Raw genomic sequence first — 22,130 nt, 5'->3', positions numbered from 1 at the left:
CATTCGCTTGAGTGTGCGAAGACCAGCAATAATCCTGTACGTAACAAATCCAAAGATATTTACATCGATGTGGTTCTTGTGATGACAGGTTCTACATACTCCCAAGATGCATAGTCGTTTCTTCTGGTACTCTCTTGAGAGAATCATGAAAAACGGAAAATGTGAATTGGTTACTTGTTGAAGAAGTAACTAATAATATTCTAAATTTGTAAGAGAGACGGGGGACATGTTACTTACTGCAGTAACAAATTGAGTATTATCTCCAATACCTTTCTTTAGCCAGACCAACGCCTGATTATTTTGGATTAAAATCATCATCGAAAAAAACGTATCATGATTTGAAGTCTCCGTATATTACCTGGTCAAGAGACATGCATCTAGTTAATGTATAAAACAATGAAAAGGGTCTGTTGTAAAACCAGATTCTTTGTTGATTTACCTGGAGTTCATGCAAATAAGCCAATCCTTGAGCTGCACGGAGCATGATCTCAAGCCTTTGTTTCCATAGCAAAAAAATCTTTGTGTCCTCTGAGCAATATCCTAAGAGACGCACTAAGTTTAAGTCATTAACTACGCCCAATAATTAAATCAAGCCATTGCTTGTGCCCTTTTATTAGAAACAGATGATCAATAATATCAAACGTAAACCTTTTTATTGGACAAAGTTCGAATACTATTGTTTTCATTACCAAGGCATAACCAATGACATACATACCTATTGACTTTATCGTTTGAATCTCTTAACAGCGACAGCAAGTGGAACAGAATGAGAATCTCCGCCAGTTGCAGTTGGATAGTTAATGATGGCTTTATAAACACTACCAAAACCACCTTCATTGATCTGAAGAATTCTATCAAAACCACACATAGCGTCACTGATTTCTTTGTATGAGAAAATAAGACAGTGTACCTTTGAAGAACTGCAAGTTATATTACACTTCAAGCCATTAATAATAATTTCTTACTTTTTAAGCTGCAAATGGGCCAATACTTTCCAGAAAGTTGCGCCTTACGTAATACATAATACTTGACATGGATAGAGAGGATGACCATCAACCAACCTAAGGTGGCCAAGAACATCTACAACAGAGACAGAGTTATAGTGTGAATTTGCAAGGAGAAGTAAGTCGATGGGAGTTGGGCTAAACTCACCATGAAGATCACCTCTGAGATCACAATTGGCTTCAAAATCTGTAAAGGAGTGCGTTCTGAATCGGTCTGACAAAATTGGAGAGACTATTTTCTTTAGGCCCTGAAAGGACAGAGTCGTGTTTAAAGCAAATAACACGCTTCTGATCAGCTACACGGAACATAGCCTTGCTGTTGGAGTGTGTAGATGGTGCCATGCTTGAGCCGACTTTCATATCACTCGAGACGGTTTTGAGCAATGAAACCTTGTGCTACTGTACCCTATAGATAAGATCAAAGTACTATTTTAGTCAATATATAGAAGAAGCATGCCTATTATATGGTGAACAAACAATAATAAGCGATGAATACTGGATTGATTTATATCAGAAAGCTAAACAGTATGTCTCCATTGGCATGGTTGCAAGCTTCCCAGGAATGAAGAAACAGCATCTTCGAAGTGGATGGTCCTGTGACAGCCACTTGTCTTGAAGGGTGATTAAGGAGCATTGAAGGTTGGGCTCGGTTTTTTCATTGATACAGGCGTTATTCCGGAGGAGGGAGATAGACAATCGATTTCGAGAACTTGATGTCAGAGGAAGCGCCTAGGGTTCGCGAGGAAGAAGCTGCAAGATGACTACTGGACCTCAAGAAAAATAATAAGAATGAGCTTAAACTTTTGCTTGCTGCAAGATGAATGTTGGGCCGTGATGACATGGCAAAATGATTGGTGAGAAATTTTTTTGTCTATGTGGCATCTCTCTTTGGCCTTCAAATTAGCTTCTTTTATATAGTAGGAGAATTTTTTACCTATGTGGCATCCCTCTTTGGCCTTCAAATTAGCTTCTTTTATATAGTAGGATTGTCTTTATTGTCTAAATACTTGTCACTGAAACATGGAAAGAGGGAGGGTTTGAGACCGTCCCATGGCTGGATCATAGTAATAATTGGACTTGGCATCTGAGATGCAGACAAGCCCGTCCCAACTGCCGGAAACTATGACACCTTCTTCACCTTGTGGTTCAACGTGATGAGCAGAGCATGGAGCTTCATTAACGTATAATGAAGTTCATATAATAGTTATCCAGAAAAGTATAATAATCAAATAGAACTAGTTGTTTTCGTGTACCATGTACAATAATAAAAAATTAAAATTATATTGTATTTAAAAATATTTTTATTAATATTTTAGATTTTATTATTTTATCAATATTTTAATTTTGATTTCATTAAACATAAAATTTAAGATAAAAGAAAATCTGTTCTTTTTAATAATATTTATTAATAAATATGTATAAATATATTTAGAATTATAATTTTGGATAAATTTTTTTTCTATTTTTGGGTTAAAATATACTAAACCAATAGTAAAAATTAAAAAAGAAAAATCTTTAGATATAAAAATTGTAAAATTATGAAAAAAATGAACAAAACTAAATAGTATTTCTAGAATTTGTAGATATCAAAAAGAAAATATTAGGATTATGAATTTATAAATTATAATTTTTGTAAAAATTGCATAATTTTTTTTAGTTACAATTTTGAAGAAGAATATTTTAAGTAATAGAAAATTGTATAATTATTAAAAACATATAATTAAATAGCATATCAATTTTTTTTTAAATATTATTATATTTTTACTATTATATTATTTAATGCTGATGATGCATAAATTAATACCATATATAAAAAAATATCAAAAATATAAATCAACATTTAATGTAATTGTTCATATTAGGTTTACCTTAAAATCACGTCATATTTTTTTAATAAGCCAAGTCGTTTTTTTTTAATGAAACTGAATATGATGATGACACTTAAACAAAATTTAAAAGGTCACTAAATAGAAGATTAGCCTGGTAGATACTACAATTTAAAATAAACTCTACAAAATTAATTTCCAAATTGAAATAGGAAACGTGAATGACACCCATTCATAAGTCATAACAAGATTAGGATTTTAGAGAATAATCATCTTAAAACGTCATCGGTTTTAGGTGTAATCCTTCCCCCAACACTTAACCTCTTTTCTCTAAACAAACCTCAACCATCTCCATTGGTCAAATCTTCTCTCGTAATATATCTCATCTATATATATACACAGACACACGCATAGACTTTTAAAGAGCTTCAAGAAGATATTTCGTCAGTGATGGAGACAATCACGAGTTTGAAGGATCTGCCATTCTTCTTCTCAGTCTTCGTCTTCGTCTACCTCCTCGGCTACTTATACGTCTTCCGCAGATGGAGCCCAGCGTCTCGCCCCTTAGCCTCCAGCTGCTTAATCTCCCTCCTCCACGGCGTCTCCGCCGTCTACCTCGCCGCGCGCGCTCTCCTCTCCGACCCCAACCGCGGCTTCTCCTCCCCCAACACTCCGTCCCAAAACTCCGTCCTCGACTTCAGCTCCGCTTACTTCCTCGCCGATCTCCTCCACCTCGCCGTCTTCCCCTCCCCCGCCGGCGGAGACGCGCTCTTCGCCGCGCACCACGCCGCCGTGCTCTTCGTCTTCCTCACGTGCCGGTATTTGGTATCCCACGGCGCGTGCGCTCTCCTCGCGCTCCTCATCGTCGCCGAGGCCACGAGCGCGTGCCAGAACTCGTGGACACTCGCGGACGCGCGCGGCCCCGACGCTCCTCTCGCGGTGAGTCTGCACCGTTTCGTTACGGTGCCGTTTTACGCGTCGTATAGTGTTTGCAGGTGCGTTCTCGCGCCGTTGCTTATCGTTAAGATGACGTGGTTTTACGTCAGTGGAGGGGCTGATGACGTCATACCGAGGTGGGTTTGGGTGTCGTGGACCGTCGTTATTGTCGTTGCCGTTTCCGTTAGTGTTCTTTGGATTCGGAATTTGTGGGTACTATTCTTCAAAGAAAAAAGAAATTCTAAAATTGCTAAAAAGATTCAATAAAAAATGTACTTTTGATTTTTCCGTATCTCAGATTTTTCTCTATTTTTAGCATAAAGTAATTAATATCTCCCGATCAAATCATATCCGTTGATTTGGAGCTTAACCCCACATAAACAACACCTAATACACTGCATATCATTGGGTCGAAAAATGATATTAGGCATATCCATATTGTTCGTGAATCATGACAGATGTACCCAACACATTTATTTCAGAGTTTAAATTTAATATACCACAAAATTTTATGATATTTTTTAGTGTTCTTGATAATGTTTGTGTGATAACCACCAAGTCTAAGCACAAAAAATGTGGGTTTGACTTTGTCAACATCCTGTATAATGATATTTAAGAACGGCTAATTTCTTTTTAAAATGTTTATGCGTGTACCTGGTTAAGAAGATATCAACTTGTTTAAAGTGGGGGTGGCTCAAGATAAGACATAATCATATTTTGTTCTATTATGACAAGAACTAGTGAAATCAATAATATATTTTAATTTTATTATATAGAGATAATTAATAGAACATTAATAACTAGTGTCCATGCTTGGCATCCCAAAATTCATGCTGAAAACTAAGACTCAAATGACCTTCCTTCTAGAAGAGAATGCAAATTTCAAATCAACTACACTAAGAGGGGGTTATTGGGCAAAGAATTCTAGAAGAATTGTTAAATTTTGAGATTCCATTGTTATTGGTTTGTGAATTTTTAAAATCTAAATAGAATCCATTGTTATTGGGGTGATGATTTTTAAATTCCACTCAAAATCCTTTGTTATTGGAAAAGTTTAGTTTTCATTGATTTTAAGATTCTATTAAAATCTATTGTTATTGGGATGTAAATTTTCTTTGTTTTTACTCATAGTACTCAACTTTGAGAATATCATCTATACCCATAAGATTTTTGAAATCAATGTTATAAAATACATTTACATACAAAAACTCAAATTGAAGAATGAAATAATATACAAATCACAACTTTTAACATAATACAATTCACAACTTAAAAAAATAGAAAATAATATTAAAAATTTAAAATAAAAATAAAAAAATAGTTTTAAAAAGCACTTTCGAATTTAAAAAAAAAACATTTCAAAATAATAATTCAATTTTTTTTACAAAAAATCAAATTTAAAACATATATTTCGAAATTATATTAAAAAATATTTTATTATTTTTTATTATTTATATATCTTAAAGTAAGAAGTAGAAATTAAATTTTTTGGTCATTTTATTTCTTGAGATCTTTTTTGTGACAAAAACTTTTTTAAAGTTGTTTAAGAATTGTCTTAATTGAAATGATTTTCTTTCTTTTTTTCTACCACCCTTAATTTCTTACTTTAAAAGTTAATTACAATCAATAGAATTCTATACACAAGTAATGAAAATCTATGTAAAAGTATTTGACAAAATTTGTTAAATCTAGTTAACTCGTAAAATCCTCTCAACTATTCAAATCATCAAATTTCATAGAAATCCATGTTCCAATAACCCCCTAAAGATTTTTTTAACCATTTATATTCTCTCACAGTACATATTTGCATCATCTCATTTTATTAAATCATAAGCCAGCATTTCTTTTGTTCGTTTATATGTCATGTTCAAAGTGAATGTTGGAGACTACGCTGAAATCTTCATGTTTTTTTTTCGTTCTTTCCGTAATGTATATGTTTGCGGACAACAAGAAACGTCTTAATCTGAACTATGCAATCAGGATGCCGTTATATAACGGAGTTTGAAAGAGATTATATGATATTCAATAGTCTACTAAGGGTATGACTGGTTCAAACGCAGCGGTTGCGGTTGCGGGAGTTTGTGGATGCGGGCGGTTGCGGTCTCTAGCGGTTTTAAGAGATTTGTACGACTGGTACTGCGGTTAAAAATTGGTGCGTTTGCGGGTGACTTATGACTGGTTAACAACCAAATGCGGTAACAGTCAAATAATAAATTAACAATATTTACATTTTAATATAATTATAAAAATATATAAATCATAAAATTATAATAAATATAAAATTTATATTTAGAAAGTTATAATTTTAATTTTTGAAAATTTATTGAAATTTTTTTTATTATAAAATTTTATAATATTAATTAAAATATAAAAGATATATTTTAATATTTTCATAATTTTAATTTTAAATTTTTATTAAATATTTTACTTTTGTATATATTGTTTTAAAAAAAAGAAAATTTTTAATTATGGAATGATCTCTGGCTCCCATCCACTCGCCCGAGACCAGCTAATAAAAACCTTCATAATAGTTACCCGGACCTCACAGTGGATTCTCTCATTGATTCGGAATCCCGAACATGGAATTTACAGGCAATTAGGAATTTGGTGGATCCACAAGATGTAAAAATAATTGAGAGTATACCATTGAGTAGAAATCAGATGGAAGACAAGAGTGGATGGCACTTCACCAAGAATGGGAAATACACGGTACAATCAGGGTATCAGGTGGAAAGGATTTATCCGGATAAGGAGAAACCACCTGAGTGTTTTGGTCCCAATGTAGATATTCTCAAAGCATTCTGCTGGAAAGTGCGATGTCCCCCAAAGTTAAAGCATTTTTTATGGCAGCTGGTGTCCGGTTGTATAGCGGTAAAGAAAAATCTCAAAGCGAGAGGAATACAAGGCGACATTTGCTGTGCCCGGTGTGGAGACCCGGAGGAATCAATAAACCATGTATTTTTCGAATGTCCCCCAGCACGCCAAGTGTGGGCACTTTCGAGGATTCCATCAAATCCAAACCTTTTCCCAATGGGCTCTTTTTGCTAATATGGACCATTTATTTTGGAGAGTTAACCCACAAATGGAGGATCATCAGTTTGCTTGGATATTATGGTATATTTGGAAGGCCCGGAACAACAAAGTGTTTAGTAACCTTGATGTTGAGCCAAGGGAAACGCTTCGATTAACCGAAGTTGAATCAACGCTGTGGGCTGAGGCACATGTTATTAACAATCATCGATTGGCACATGAATTACAGGTCAGGCCGGAAATAGGAACCACAGGAAGATGGTGTTTCACAGACGGTTCTTGGAAAGATAAGGACCAATTTTCAGGACAAGGATGGCTTAGTACGTTACCAGGTTTTGATGGTTTATTAGGAGCAAGGAATGTCAGGGCATGCCTTTCACCCCTTCATTCGGAGATAGAGGCTTTAATTTGGGCAATGGAATGTATGAGAAATTTAAGGCAGTTCCAGGTTACGTTTGCGACGGATTGTTCTCAATTGGTGAAGATGGTTTCGGAACCAGAGGAATGGCCAGCATTTGAAAGCTACCTGGAAGATATCAAGCTTTTGCGACGAAGCTTCATCAACTCAGATATTGTTCATGTTCCTAGGACGGAAAATAAACGGGCAGATAGCTTGGCACGTAGTGCTCGGCAACAACCGTCTTTCGTCGTGCACATGGACGCAGAGTTACCACATTGGTTTACAGAGTCTACATGAGTCTGTAAATGTTTGCTGTCAAAAAAAAAAAAAAAAAATTTTTTTTTATCCTCCCGCAACCGCAAACGCTAGCTAGAGCCAGCTTTTGAATTTATGAGATTCGGAGCGGTTTGAAGCGGTTTAGAGCGATTTGAGTGATTGTTGCAAACCGCCGACAACCGCTATCAACCGCAAAAGATGCGTTTGCGGGTGGTAGCGGGAAAACCAGTCGCCCCCTAAATTAACAAGGTGACTAACAACCTCAAACTACAACAGTACAATATATATACACACTATCGCATGCTGTAGAACTATGTTCTCATTTGTTTAATTAGTTTTCATTTAGGAGATGGTTTTGCAATCAGTGTAAAGGCAATGTAGCTAGTAAAGCCACTGCATTACCAGCCCAATAAAGCATTTGCTCTTAACAAGCAATTAAATATTTTAGGGTGTGGGAAGTTTTTTTTGACTGATATGGCAATTTTAGGGTGTGGGAAGTTTCAGTGTAAAAATACCAATCAATAAAATATAATTGTATTCTCTCTATTGGAGTGGAAAGAGATTAGCCAGAACATAACAACCAAACTCCAACCGATCAACTATTGGTTGTGGATACTATTGATGATATCAATTTTTTTTTGAAACCCTGATCAAATTTATTTATTTATAAAAATACAAAGCTATGTATGAATTTCCTTTACAAAAGACAATAGTGTAATCGAATTTGGTCTCTTGTCTGCTTTGCCGTACTTAGATAGATCAGGGATGATAGTGATGAATGCAAACCACCTGGCTACGTCAAACTATTGAAAGAACCATAAAAACTTAATTAGTGAATTAAAATTTTCAAACCAATCGTTACTAAAACATAAAATGTATTATTACTTTGGTACCATAGTGGTTGTCATTTTACAATTTTGTTTTATAACATTGTTCCCTCTCCCTCGTATATATTTTTCTTTCTCATATACTGGTTTAAAAGCAATCATGTTGTTTAAACGCAAAATAAGATATATTGTGTTTTTTTCACATCAGATATATTGTGTTTTTAGTTTGAAATTTGGTGGAAGAAAAATATGAACCATATATTTTGGTAATAATGCAGGTTGATTCCGAACCCAAAAAGAAGATCGAAGACTCATTTTAGCAATATTCTCTTGTGGAAATTATGTACTTTGTTTTTACAAATATTTTATTTTGCCCATGACCAATAAATTTGACCCATGAATTGTTCCTAATGCAATAAAATTGAATTAGAGCCACAAAACCTGACTTGTCGCCCAAAAAGTCCACGAAACATCATATTATTGGTGAATTATTTTTATTAATGGAGTCAACGTTCTATGTCATGGGAGCCTTGTATGTTTTATCTTTCCTTATTATAGGAGGAATGGCATCCTCTTTCCATCGTACTAATGGATTCTTCCTTATTCCGTACCATTTTTGTTACTGGAATAGGCTTCTTAGCACTCTATATATCCAATCAAGAAAATAGAGAACACGATTCTTTTTCTTCCTCTTCTTCATTACGCCTCTCATCACCTTCACTTTGTTTGTCCAATAACTGGACACATGATGTCTTTCCAAGCTTCCATGGTGAAGATGTCCGCAAAGACTTTTTAAGTCACATTCAAAAGGGCTTTGAGAGAAAAGGAATCAGGCAATTCAATGACAATGAGATGGAGAGAGGAGAATCCATATCTTTTCAACTTGTAAGGGCGATAAGAGGATCTAAAATCGCGGTGGTCTTGTTCTCCAAGAACTATGCTTCTTCAAAATGGTGTCTTGATGAATTGGTGGAAATTATGAAGTGCCGGCGAGAGTTTGGTCAGATAGTGATAGCGGTTTTCTATAAGGTGGATCCATCTGATATACGCAAGCAAACCGGAGATTTTGGGAAGGTTTTTCGAAAAACTTGTGCAGGGAAAACTAATGAGGAAATCAGGAGATGGAGAGTAGCTTTGGCAGAAGTAGCCGCAATTGCTGGTTATCATTCAAGCAACTGGTTAGTCCTTTTTGATATTTTTGTGTTCTTACAATAAAGGTTTATATCATGTCTAGACGACCGTTTAAAACGCTTTTTAGGACAGTGATTGGGACAATCATCCACTTCAGTCAAAATTGAAATGGTTTCTAAAAAAGTACATGGCACAACAATGTGATGAAAAATTAATATGTGGATAGCAAAAATCTTATGAGATTTTTTTTTTTTTTGTCATCAAATCTTATGAGATTAATCTTATGATATGTGTTAATTTATGAGATTATTTTTTAGAAAAATATTTCTACTTTATATACATACAGTTTTGTAGGCTTGTTTTTTATATACTTCCAGCCAAAGTGAATATAGTCAATGTGATTTTCATTTTCTTTTGATGACCCCAGGGATAATGAAGCAGATATGGTAGAGAATATAGCCACTGATGTTTCAAAAAAGCTGACTCAGTTCAGGAGATCAATTGATTTCAATTACGACTTAGTTGGCATGGGAAGTCATTTGGAAGAGATGAGACGATTGTTATACTTAGATTCGGATGAAGTGAGGATGATAGGCATTTGGGGTCTTCCTGGGGTTGGTAAGAGCACAATCACTAGATTCCTTTTTAAACAACTTTCTCAAAGATTCAATGTGAGTCTCTATATCAAGGATATCAACGCACTTTATACAAGACCAGCGTCTTCTGATGTGGAATTTATGTCTCTACTAACGTACCATAATGACAACGAAGTTCTTAACCTAAGAATTGAAAGAGAGAAGCTGAAACGCAAGAAAGTGCTTGTGGTTATTGATAACGTCGACAGATCGGTGCAACTAGATGCAATGATGAAAGAAAGTCCATGGTTTGGTCCTGGAAGTCGGGTTGTCGTCGCGGTACAAGATAGGGACGTTTTGGAGGCGCTTAGGATTGGTTATGTTTATAGAGTGGCTTTGCCATCAGATTATGAAGCCATGCAAATCTTTTGTATGGCTGCTTTTGGTCAAAAGTTCCCCAAAGATGGTTATGAGGATCTTGCAAGAAGAGTATGCAATATTGCTGGTAGGCTTCCTTTGAGACTGAAAATCATGGGTTCTTATTTCAGGGGAATGTCCAAGCAGGAGTGGATTGATAAGATTGATCCACTTTGAAAAATGAAAGCAGCTTATTCATGTCTGGGAAAAAGTATCTGGAAGCAACATGATGTTTTATTTATTTTTATTAAAAACAAAAAACATCAATGGCTTCGCCCGGGTTCGAACCGGAGACCTTCAGTGTGTTAGACTGACGTGATAACCAACTACACCACGAAACCATTTGATAGGTGACCAGCCATTTCCAAATTAATACTAGTTAAAACATACACACTTGTAACAAAGAATATATTCTGAATTCAATTCAATTTCTTGAAATATAATTGTTTTATTCACTTTAGATAACAGATATCTTCGTTATAATTGCTTTGAAGTCATTTGTTTTGACTTCAAAGCAACTGTGGTAACCGGTTTGACCTCTTCTTATAGCAGACAGATCACACAGCTGAATGCAAAACAGAACGGCTTGTGTTCACAGTCACCCAAGCAACTTCCACAGTCGTGACAACCTTCTATGCAGACTACGCAAGCAGTACACAATGATAAGTACAAGGATGATCTTTCAGTGGACAGGTTTCTGTCGAACAATCAAACACCATGCTTGGTTTCTCACACCAGGGGTATGCATGTCTCCAGGTCAGTATACAGGATGTACACAATCTCTGCCTCCTGGATTTTATTTGTAAATCATCATATTGTTGAAAATGAAGGTAATAATATCAGACAAACCACTAGAATATCGGTCCTAGTCCAAAAAAGAGAGAGAGGATATATCTCTATCGATGAGCCCACACCACAGCCCATCTAGTTTAAGTTTTCCTACAACCTGAAATTAAAGAGGTAGCGACCATACAAAAAAAAAGTTAAAACCTCAAAAAGGCAAAAAGCTAACATTTTTAATAATCTCACAGTGTCACTCTTCCCACCTAAGCTTATTCGCTTTTTATTTATTTTGTGTCTACTAACCATCTTTGTCTCATCTTTCCACTTCAACCAAAGCTCCACATTCAAGCAATCCTCCACAAACCCTAACTCGATTCGATCTCAACCCCAATCTCCATGGATCCGGTATCTCAGTAAAGGAGCTTCCAAATCCGACTTTAACCGGAACCGGAACCGGAAAATGCCGAGCGTTGGAGTGAAGCTCTACAGTGTATTCTTCAAGTTCCTTTTAAAACACCGTTTACAAAACCGGATCCAATCCGAAGATTCCTCCTCCTCCTCATCCTCGGATCCTTTCGGAGTCACGACCCGACCCGAAGAATCAGTCTCCCCTCCGAATCCCTTATTCACCGACGGCGTCGCCACCAAAGACATCCACATCGATCCCTTAACCTCCCTCTCCGTCCGCATCTTCCTCCCCGAATCCGCCCTCTCCCCCGCCTCCGGTAGCCACTCCGGTAAGTCTCGAAGCTTCAACAGCCTCGCCGGATCGGATCTTCTCCTCAGAAGAAACAGCCACGGCTCGTCTAACTCGTTATCCTCTCACAAGTCGGAAGCTAGAAGAAGCAGTTACGCTCACACAACCACCGCCTCCGCTTCCTCATCGTCCGAGGAGGTGTACAGAGGGTACGCACCGTCATCGTCCGGGAAATGCAGGAAGCTTCCGGTGATGCTGCAGTTCCACGGCGGCGGGTGGGTGAGTGGGAGCAACGACTCGGTGGCGAATGATTTCTTCTGTAGGAGGATGGCGAAGCATTGTGATGTTATTGTTTTGGCGGTTGGGTATAGGCTCGCCCCTGAGAACAGGTACCCCGCGGCGTGTGAGGACGGGTTCAAGGTGTTGCAGTGGCTGGGGAAGCAGGCGAATCTCGCGGAGTGTAATAAGTCGATGGGTGGTGGTTTGAGGAGAGGTGGTGGAGGAGGAGAGGTGAGTAAGCATGTGGTTGATGCTTTTGGTGCTTCTTTGGTGGAGCCTTGGCTCGCTTCTCATGCTGATCCTTCGAGGTATGCCAAACCAAAGTCTTTCCATTTTGCATTGGTTAGCTCTGAGAAAGTGTTGTTTATGATTTGGTATGTGTGTGTGTGCTTGCCTAGGTTGGTTTCTTTAGCTAAAAATCTAACCTTTAATGTGAGTTCTTTTGCTATGCAATGTCCTTTTATGATCTTTGATATGTGATTTACTTGTGGAAGTAGCTGATTGAATATATTGTTGTTTCTTGGTCTTGGTGCTGAGTTTAGCTTCACTATCTCACCTCAATAGTGTTTATAGGTCCTTACCATGACGCTTTCTTTGGGGATTTATGCTGCTTCACATCTTATACATTGGCTTTGAATTGGTCTTCGTTGGTTAACTTTGGCCTGGTACATCATGATCAATATGTAAACATGATGATACTTTAAATTCCGGAAATCTCTTAGAGATGAGATAGTAAGCTTGAGGAAACATAATACTTACGGATTCAGATTCCTTAAATGCCTAAATGGGATTCATGTCATACGCTACTTACCTCCTATGTTTCCCGATTTTAGTGATGGCTTTCACTTTATTCATTGACTTTTCTTTTCATAAATGTTGTCTTGGTTCTTAAGAACTTCTAAGGATAGAAGAAACTAGATCCCAGCAGAGTGTTCAGAGCAATAATTCATGTTTGTATTTGTATAAGTGTCTGTAGTCTGTAGATGATTGCTTTCATGTGATTCAGGTGAAAAACAATCTTACTGAGTTCTGTGACTTCTCAAAAAAATTTGACACTTCAGATGTGTGCTGCTTGGTGTGAGCTGCGGTGCCAACATAGCAGACTACGTATCCCGAAAAGCCATCGAAGCTGGTCAAAATCTAGACCCAGTCAAGGTCGTGGCTCAAGTCTTAATGTACCCGTTCTTCATCGGCACCGTTCCCACGCAATCCGAGATCAAACAAGCAAACTCCTACTTCTACGACAAACCCATGTGCATTCTCGCTTGGAAGCTTTTCTTACCAGAAGAAGAGTTCAGTCTGGACCACCCGGCAGCGAACCCGCTCGTTCCGGACCGGGGCCCACCGCTCAAATTCATGCCACCGACGCTAACCATCGTCGCGGAGCATGACTGGATGAGAGACAGAGCCATCGCTTACTCAGAAGAGCTGAGAAAAGTCAACGTGGATGCTCCTGTGCTGGAGTACAAAGACGCCGTTCACGAGTTTGCAACGCTAGACATGCTTCTCAGGACTCCACAGGCTCAGGCTTGTGCAGAAGATATTGCCATCTGGGTTAAGAAGTACATCTCTCTACGTGGTCACGAGTTCTCATACTAGGATTCGTCCGGAAAACTCCAGGAAGCAAAATGAAAATGGTGGACCGAAAACTAAACCGGTTTTGTTGTTTCACACAGTTTTAACTTGGAAGGCAAGCGAGGTTGTGGGGTTCTTCTTCAGTGTGAGTAGAATTAGTTTAGAGAAGTGTCGATGAGGTCGAGTGAAGACTCTCAAAGCTTTTGTTGTCACAGGGTATTTCCTGTATATTAAAAACTATATATTATACGTTCTCTTGACCAAATGTTCCTGCTTTTTGGTTTATCCTCATACCAAGTTTTTGGAAAACCGAACCAAACCAAAGGCAGACCCACAAAAATGAGGTGTATATACCATAACAATTTAGAGCTGTTTGGTCTTAGTAAGTCCTAAACTGAATAAGGTTGGAATTTAAGGTTTTTCTTTTAAGTAGCACTCTGAAATTTCAACAAGTCATGTACATCTAACAAAAATCACACAAGAATCATATCTCCAAAGAAGTCTAAATTTAAATATTTTTTGGTGCAAACTGAAATTAAAACAATACTAGATTAAACATTTTTTTTTGTTTTTGTAGAATCAAATAAATGGATGATAAAATTATGAGAAAGCTGCAACAAAAATGATGCAAAATTAGCACTCGTCACAATAAATTTCATAGTTGTATGTTTTACTGATTCTTATTCAAAACAGACTTTAGCCCTTGGCCTCTTCAACTTTTCATCAGAACGTTCAATAGGGATGACTGACGACCTCTTCAACTTCCCAGGAACGTTCACCTTAGCCTCCTGCAGCATTCTCTGCCAAAGCTCTTTAACATGATGACGACACTTCTTCTGAAACCAAGCTTCAATCTCAGGGTACAGCACATTCGGATTCTGTTCCCATCTCTTTCTCAAACTCCCCAAACTATCAATCTTCTTCTCATTCAACGCTTTCAACAAACTCCCAACTCTCTCTAAACCCCAACCTTCTCTTTCCAACAGCGTTTCAGGCTTTCCAGCCATCAACGCCCTAGCGCTTTTCAAACAAGGCAGCACCTCTCCTCGAAGCAACGCATATCCAAAAACTGCTGCTCTGTACATATCATCACTTATTGCCTCGCTGTGAGCCGGAAGCTCCCAAAGATGAGGACCGAAGCTAGGAACCACCCAGCAGAAAACTCTGTCCAGCTCCCTCGAGTAATACGGTTTCGGGTCCTTGAGCGGCGTGGAGAACACACACAGAGACTTTGCGTGTTTCACCAGCCACTCCGGCTTCACCCGCGTCGCTCCGTGCATGTACGGTTTGTTGGTTCGTAGGAGCTCGCTGTAGACTAGTAACTCTGGTGCAGAGTTTATGAGAGAAGACCAGCGGTGCAAGTAAACAGGCTCTTCTTGAACCGCACACGCTTGGTACTGTGTGGATTTAGTCTTTCTGGCTACACGGTCTGCCCATCCAGCGCATATGGCTTCTCCCAAGAGCTCTTCTTCCTTCTGCAAAAGCGGAGTTTTCGATGATGCCGCGTTTCTCCATGACTCCTCCACGTCTTGTATAGTCCCATGAGTCCATTTGTAAAGGTTCTCAGTTTCGGAGGATCTGAAAACAAGTCGCAGAAGATCAGCTTTGAGCTTAGACATCTCGTTCATAGTCTTCATATTCAAGCCGTTGGTCTCGCAGAAGAGGCCCGGGCCATCCTCCGCGACCTCATAGGAATGCAACACGTAAGCTACGGTCAAAGCGTCGCTGCTCGGGTTGGAGAATCTGTCGCGAGCAGCTTTGATTTTATCTTTCCGATCCTTTTTCCGTTGCTTATCATCTTCATGATCCTCGTTTTGTTTCTCTTCTCCAAACTGCATTATCAAAGGGTTCTCTAAACTCAACGCAGCTGCTGCTGCAACCGCGTACGCAAGGACGAGATTCGCCCGGGAGTAGTTAGTTGCCTCTTTCAGCATTTGGATGACTGTGAGAAGCATTCTCGAGTGACGTGGACTCATGGGATAGTTAGACATAGCATTCCCTAGCGGTGTTAGCCTCCCGTCGCTGTCCAGAGCCTCTAAAGCTTTTAAGCATCTTTCTGACTGTTTAATAGACGATGGCTCGGGCGGTGTCGGAAACGGAAAGTTCTCAACCTGTAGAAAAAAAGTAGAAAGATTCGTCAGGACAGGAACGTTCATTGAGAGTGGTGGCAAGTTGGCAACAGAGGCCTTTCTTTACCTTTGGAATGTTCATAGACTTCAATTGAAGAACGACTCCATCGATAGGAACTCTGGTGATTTCAGGAGGGGATGATTCCTCAAATGTGTTGCTGAAAACCGTAGATGAGTAGAGACGGTAACAGTGGCCAGGTCCAGTACGTCCAGCTCTTCCAGCTCGTTGACTAGCCGAAGCTTGACTAATCCAATCAACCTCATATGCATCCATACCAGTCTTGATATCGTAGCTCTTGGCCTTGGCACGGCCAGTATCAACCACATACTTTATCCCCGGAATGGTCAGAGAAGTCTCCGCTACATTAGTTGCCACAACCACAAGTCTCTCTCCTTCCTCAACTTCCGCAAACACTCGGAGCTGTGCATCTGGAGATAGCATCGCATATAGTGGAAGAACACGTAGCTTCCCTGGAGTAAATGGTTTCTTCTCCTCCTCCTCCTCTGCTTCAGTGGACGTTGTTGTTGTCTCAGTAGATTCAGATCCTTTTTTGTCCGCCAAAGCTTTAAACGCTGCACGAAGAGCATCAACCTTCTTCCCATCTTCTTCAAGTGAACTCGCAAGGCCGCCGTCGTCATTAATTGTTTCCCAGTCGCTTTCTTCATCAGACTCATACATGTTTTCTTCATCAAAATCATCATGTTCACCATTACCAGTTTCATAAGGATCTTCTCCAAACGAGTTAAACTTGTAGTCTTGAGTGTTGGAGGCATCATCAAATGCTTCAGCAATCTCCTTCATGTCAACACCACCAAACGAACCATCAGCATCATCTTCCAGTTTCTTCTCCTTCTCAGACGCATCTCTTCTAGCAGCTTGAGCAACAAGCTCCTTTGAAGACTTACGCAACTTCTCGCACAGATTCTCAACTTCTCTCTGTCCCGTCACAAACACAAGTATCCCTCCTTGTGGTAGCTTTTTGTGAATCGACATCACTTTCTTATAAGCTTCACCCATATAATTAAACTCGTCGGTCCTCTTGGAGAAATGTATAGTCACCGGGTACTGTCGAGTGGGAACCTCTATTACCGGAGGTGGCTTCGGGAACAACCTTTGCCCCGATACGAAATCTTCTACTCGCAGAGTTGCACTCATCAATATAAGTTTAAGCGGCCAGATAACGTCTTTTGATGCTATTGTGCCTCCATTTTGTAGATGCTTCTGTTGATCCCTGTAGAGTTCCTGTCGCATTTTGATGGAGCGAGTGAGCATCCCAATTAGAATGTCTGTGTTCAAGCTTCTTTCATGAGCTTCATCGAGAATGATCACCGAGTAACGCTTCAGTAAGAGATCGTCCTGCAACAGAAGAAATTTAAACAAATCAAATTATCTTATAACATTTGAGAATGGGAGAAAAAAAAAGAATCTAAAAAAAATGATTACCTTAATTTCACGGACTAGAATCCCATCGGTCATAAACTTGATAGCTGAGTTCTCGCCAATCTTTTTGTCGTACCTAACTTGAAACCCAACTTCTTGACCGAGACGAACACCAAGCTCATGAGCCACCCTCTTGGCAGTGGCGAGGACAGCCACACGACGTGGCTGTGTAATACCGATAACCCCGCTCCGAGAACTGACTTGCTTTGAACCAAAACCAGCTTCATAGAGGAACTGAAAGATTCAGAAACAGGATTGGATTAGCACTGAGACCAAAAGTCAGACAATGAGGCAAAACCAACTGACCTGAGGAACTTGAGTGGTTTTACCACAACCGGTCTTTCCAGAAATAATAACGGTGGGGTGATAATTAATAGCCTCCATGATCTCCTGCTCCATCATTATTATAGGAAGTTCCTTCCTGGTCTCTTCAACTTCAGCTGGTCTTGAAACATGAACTACAAACGCAGGTCCTTTTAGAGTTACATCTTCACTCTCATCCTGTTTTTCGTTATAAAAAAAAACCCATTAAAAACCAATCAAACCAAACACACACATCATAGCCGAATTTTCAAAAATTTGACAAACCATTCTTTGTAAGCCTTCCTCCTCATCATCATCATCACGTCGAGTTGTCTGTAGATTCTTAAACATAGTCTCATCTTCTTCACGGACCTTAGTTTCATCTTCTTCATGGACCTCTTCAGCAGAGATCATCACTTCATTGGCATGAGTAAGTTGCTCAGAGTCAGTTTGAAGAGTCGGGAGATGGTTTTCAGGTGTGGTAGGCTCATCGTCCATAAAAGAATCAGAGTCGTCATTTTCCTTGACAGGTTCATCAGACAAAACACCAGCTTTAGATAGTTGCATTGGTCTCCTACGTTTCTCCAGCTTCGTATCAGACTGAAACACACACAAAAAAAGGAGAATCAGAACAAAACAGAACAGAACAGAACACAACTGTCTAAACTATTTCAACAAAGAGAGAAACTTGCTTACTCTTCCAATAGCTTTTGAAGATTGTAAAAGCAAAGACACATCCTCAGATATTTTATACTTGCTGCACCCAACTCAATACCAAACTCATATAAGACAAAAGATGATGAATAAATTTGGGAACTGAAGAAAAGTGTGTAAAAGTAAAGCATACTCTAACAACTCTGCGGTTTTGGCAGAGAGGAGCTCTCTCTCCTTCTCTTCCTCAATTTTCTTCAGCTTACGTTTCTGAGATTTGCTCAAAGTCGTCTTCTTTAAATTGAGCTTATCACTCATCTGTTAATTACAGGTTTTAGTCACTACTTGCAAAAATCTAATTACTTTCGATTAGGGTTTATGGTTAAACCTTGTTGGGTCCTGTGTTCTTCTTCTTCCTTGGAGGCATTATATCTAAATTGGAATCTTCTCCCTTCATGCTAGCCACCGAGAAACTGAAAGAATAAGAAGGAAAGTCTTCTAGGATCCATTAAAGACAAAATTATTGCAAAGGAGATGGAGAGAGAAGTCGGCCGGTACCTTAGGTTGTGCCGCCGGAGTCCGGTCTAACTCGCCGGAAACGGTGGCGTTAGGTTTTGGGAAGAGAAATTAAAGAAGAAAGCTGCGCGATGAATATTTACGAATCAATTTAACCTTTTTTTATTTGGGTCCAAAACGGGCCGGCCCGATAAGGAGATAACCCATTTAACAATTCCTTAACAACAGTAAAAGAAATTAAGCTTTGGTTTTCTTTTTTAGTCTCTCCATTAAAATTAAATAAAAAGCTATCAAGCTTGGTTAATTTTTCAATTTCACAAATCACAACCATATCTACTTTTTATTTTATTTTATGGACTTAAAGAGCAAATTTCCAAAAATTCTCTCGACTGCTTTTGAAAAATACATTCTCTTTTCTACAAACACATGTACATCTCATTTCTTCTAAAATAATATATTTCACTTATCAAAATATAATAATTATATTTCTTTACATGTATAATCCACCAAAACGTTGCAAATACTATGTAAATATATATAGTGTATAAATAAAAAAAGTTCACATACATATGTTAATTTTATATCATATTCATTTTATAGTTTCTACAATAATTAATTAGTTTATAAGTTTTGATTATTTATTATTTTAAACTTAATTTTAATCTAATATATAATGTTATTATTAACCAATCATGCTTTATTTTAAAAGCTCACAACTAAAATTTTACAGTTGTAGTATAAAATCTTATATCATAAATTCTACACAAAACATAAGTCCATAGCCATCTATACTATTAAAGCAGAATCATATTGTCATAATTACCTTAGTCTGCCCTTTCCTTCACTAACATTGCATGTTTCATTAAAGGCAATTAAGTAATATTAATAACAAATCTATATTGGGTCATTATTTTTGGATTCAGCCCACATCAAATCTCTCTTGGGACATTTGGGCCTATTAAAAAATCAGATTCAATTCTCACTTTATTTTTCCTTTGGGCTATTGAGTCCAAGTTCAAATAATTTTTTTCAACTATTATTAATTATTATTTTTTTCTTTTCTTAATATAATTTAAGCATTCATAAAAATATGAATTTTTTATTGAAAAGTATAAATCTTTATTAAAAGTATATAATTTTTTAATTAAAATATTAACCCCATAATAAAATTAATTTATCAGAGTTATACCAACTTAATTCATTAAAAAAATAAAGTTTAATTTTTTAAACATAAATAGTCATTTAAAATGAGATACGATAAATAAAGATAAAATTTTTAAGTCTTTTATAAAATAAAACACAAATATATGAAAATGTGACATTTACTAAATATTTGTCAATTAAAAAAATAAATAAATAAACCCGCGCTTTCAAAGCGCGGGTCAAAATCTAGTTAACCAATTATATTCCGATTTTTTTTTAAAGACATAATTTTTTCTTCTCTTTTGTTATTAACTCTTAGTTAAAATTGTAATTTGTTTAAGTATAAATCAAAAATATATTAAAATATTTCTAATCTATAATTTATTAATTAATTAAATATTAAATTATCTGTTATCTTAAATTTTAACTTTAATTCCACGCGCTATATATTAAGTTCAAACTTTTTTTTACTAAACCTAAATCCAAATAATAATAGAAAATATCTTTAAAATTTTTAAGTAATTTTATTTTGATAATATTTTTTTATGTCCTATTTTCTGAATAAAAACTCGATTTAGTGGTATCGGAAGATATTTTTTTTTCTTTATAAAGCAAATTCAAATTCTGATTTATTTATTCTGGGTTTTTTAAATATTACATATGATCAGTATGTATCACAGGTGCTAAAGTTAAGCCCATAATCCAAGTACGGCCCACTAATTAAGGCTAGGGCAGAATCTCGGTTTTATTCGGCCCCTCGATTCGAGGAAAAGAAGCTGACCTCCGTCGCACCGTGCTTCGATCCCATCTTAACCGGCGGTTCAATTTTTCACCGGACTTCTCGCGGTTTCTCTCGCCATCTTCTCCACCCGGTTAGTTCGGTTCTTTCACTCATCAATGACTCTCTCTCTCATGGGTTCACATTAATGGCGAGATCCAATTATAAAAAAAAATGTTTCATATTTGCGCCTTTTTATGTTGTCTGATGTGCTATTTATTACTCTTCTGCCACATTGCTGTTACTATTTTAAGCTAGTTTCATTTTACTAACATGTTTACTGCACATTGACACTGTATCAATTAGAGATCTAACTGGTCCCAGCTTTGCTGTTTATGGGTTCTTCACTTGTCTGAATCAAGACCATACTTGTTTTAGTAACTACATCTTACTAAACTGTATCGACTTGGGATCTAAGCTTAGTAATAATGTCTGTTTGCTGGAAACTTTTTGGCGTAGTCACACTGTGTATGCGTTTATACTTGTCTGAATCAAGACCATACTCGTTTTAGTAGCTACGTTCTGTTTGGTTTCTCTGTTTATATTTTCTTTTTCTTATCATTTTTTAATGTTCATTTTTAAATAAATAAAAACTGGATATGGCAGTGTGGTTTTTAGAAGGGGTTTGGCATGCTTTTGAGATCTAACCTAGTAACTGGTCCCAACTTTGCCGTTTATGTGTTCTTCACTTGTCTGAATCAAGACCATACTCGTTTTAGTAACTACATGTTCTGTCTAGCTTCATTTGACTAACGTGTTACTAAACTCTACCGATTTGAGATTTAAGTTTTAGTAATAATGTCTGTTTAGTGGAAACTTTTGGTGTAGTCACACTGTTTATGCGTTTTCACTTGTCTGAATCAAGGCCATACTCGTTTTAGTAGCTATGTGATCTGTTTGGTTTCTCAGTTTTTATTTTCTGTTTCTTATCATATTTCTTTTTTCTTATCATTTTTTTTTTAAAAATGGATATGGCAGTGTGGTTTTTAGAAGGGATTTGGCATGCTTTTAAGAAGATATATAAGATTGCAATGCGTGGTGCAAGATATACTATGACCAATCAAGGCGTTAGACCGAGGCTGAGGATAGTCGGCGTTGTGATTTTAGCTGCGTGGATTGGGCTTGCGGCATTGTTTGGTCTGTTAAAACCTATAAAGAATGGGTGTACTATGACTTACATGTATCCCACCTACATTCTATCTCTCGTGGACGGACGGTGCGCGAGAAACTTTGCCGATGCAACTCCTCCTGGAAGATATGGACTTTACCGTTACCATGAGGAAGGATGGGAAGATTGTTTTGTAAGGAAGAACACCTCGATAGACTTTGCGGTTGTTCCAGTTCTTTTCATCCCAGGCAATGCTGGTAGTTACAAGCAGGCAAGGATCACCGTTTCCTTTCTTGAGCTTACCC

General features: G+C 37.6%; 4 protein-coding genes and 1 non-coding gene across 6 annotated transcripts; 3 read left to right on the top strand and 2 right to left on the bottom strand.

Annotated features, from left to right (window-relative positions):
* Positions 1–3,038: 3,038 nt before the first annotated feature.
* On the top strand, positions 3,039–4,050 carry LOC125597875 (TLC domain-containing protein At5g14285-like). Its single transcript, XM_048772372.1, has one exon. It carries the CDS (start codon positions 3,281–3,283, stop codon positions 4,031–4,033), a length of 753 nt encoding a protein of 250 aa, XP_048628329.1. The 5' UTR covers positions 3,039–3,280; the 3' UTR covers positions 4,034–4,050.
* Positions 4,051–8,764: 4,714 nt separating this feature from the next.
* On the top strand, positions 8,765–10,689 carry LOC106414422 (probable disease resistance protein RPP1). The gene is made up of 2 exons (XM_013855084.3): positions 8,765–9,477; positions 9,858–10,689. The coding sequence occupies exons 1-2, from the start codon at positions 8,888–8,890 to the stop codon at positions 10,597–10,599; spliced, it is 1,332 nt and encodes a 443-aa protein (XP_013710538.1). The 5' UTR covers positions 8,765–8,887; the 3' UTR covers positions 10,600–10,689.
* Positions 10,690–10,763, bottom strand: TRNAV-AAC. Its single transcript has one exon. It is a non-coding gene; the product is annotated as a tRNA-Val (tRNA).
* A 664-nt stretch (positions 10,764–11,427) lies between these two features.
* On the top strand, positions 11,428–14,041 carry LOC106401931 (probable carboxylesterase 11). Its single transcript, XM_013842549.3, has 2 exons — positions 11,428–12,489; positions 13,243–14,041. The coding sequence occupies exons 1-2, from the start codon at positions 11,666–11,668 to the stop codon at positions 13,778–13,780; spliced, it is 1,362 nt and encodes a 453-aa protein (XP_013698003.1). The 5' UTR covers positions 11,428–11,665; the 3' UTR covers positions 13,781–14,041.
* A 204-nt stretch (positions 14,042–14,245) lies between these two features.
* On the bottom strand, positions 14,246–18,940 carry LOC106401920 (ATP-dependent RNA helicase DEAH13). Of its 2 annotated transcripts, none has more exons than XM_013842538.3 (9): positions 18,839–18,940; positions 18,669–18,753; positions 18,477–18,598; positions 18,326–18,386; positions 17,915–18,229; positions 17,633–17,827; positions 17,330–17,560; positions 15,953–17,242; positions 14,246–15,867 (listed from the first exon to the last, which is right to left on the bottom strand). In XM_013842538.3, exons 2-9 carry the CDS (start codon positions 18,735–18,737, stop codon positions 14,437–14,439), a joined length of 3,714 nt encoding a protein of 1,237 aa, XP_013697992.1. In that variant the 5' UTR covers positions 18,738–18,753; positions 18,839–18,940; the 3' UTR covers positions 14,246–14,436. The 2 variants fall into 2 exon arrangements, with proteins under 2 accessions (XP_013697992.1, XP_022560552.1); XM_022704831.2 differs by having other exon boundaries at positions 18,669–18,775; positions 18,839–18,922.
* Between the last annotated feature and the right edge of the window lie 3,190 nt (positions 18,941–22,130).

The sequence above is a fragment of the Brassica napus genome, unplaced genomic scaffold, assembly GCF_020379485.1.
Source record: "Brassica napus cultivar Da-Ae unplaced genomic scaffold, Da-Ae ScsIHWf_156;HRSCAF=284, whole genome shotgun sequence".
In the NCBI taxonomy this organism is placed as follows: Eukaryota; Viridiplantae; Streptophyta; class Magnoliopsida; order Brassicales; family Brassicaceae; genus Brassica; species Brassica napus.
Note: the sequence above shows the minus strand (reverse complement) of the source record. Positions and strands in the feature narration are given on the sequence as shown.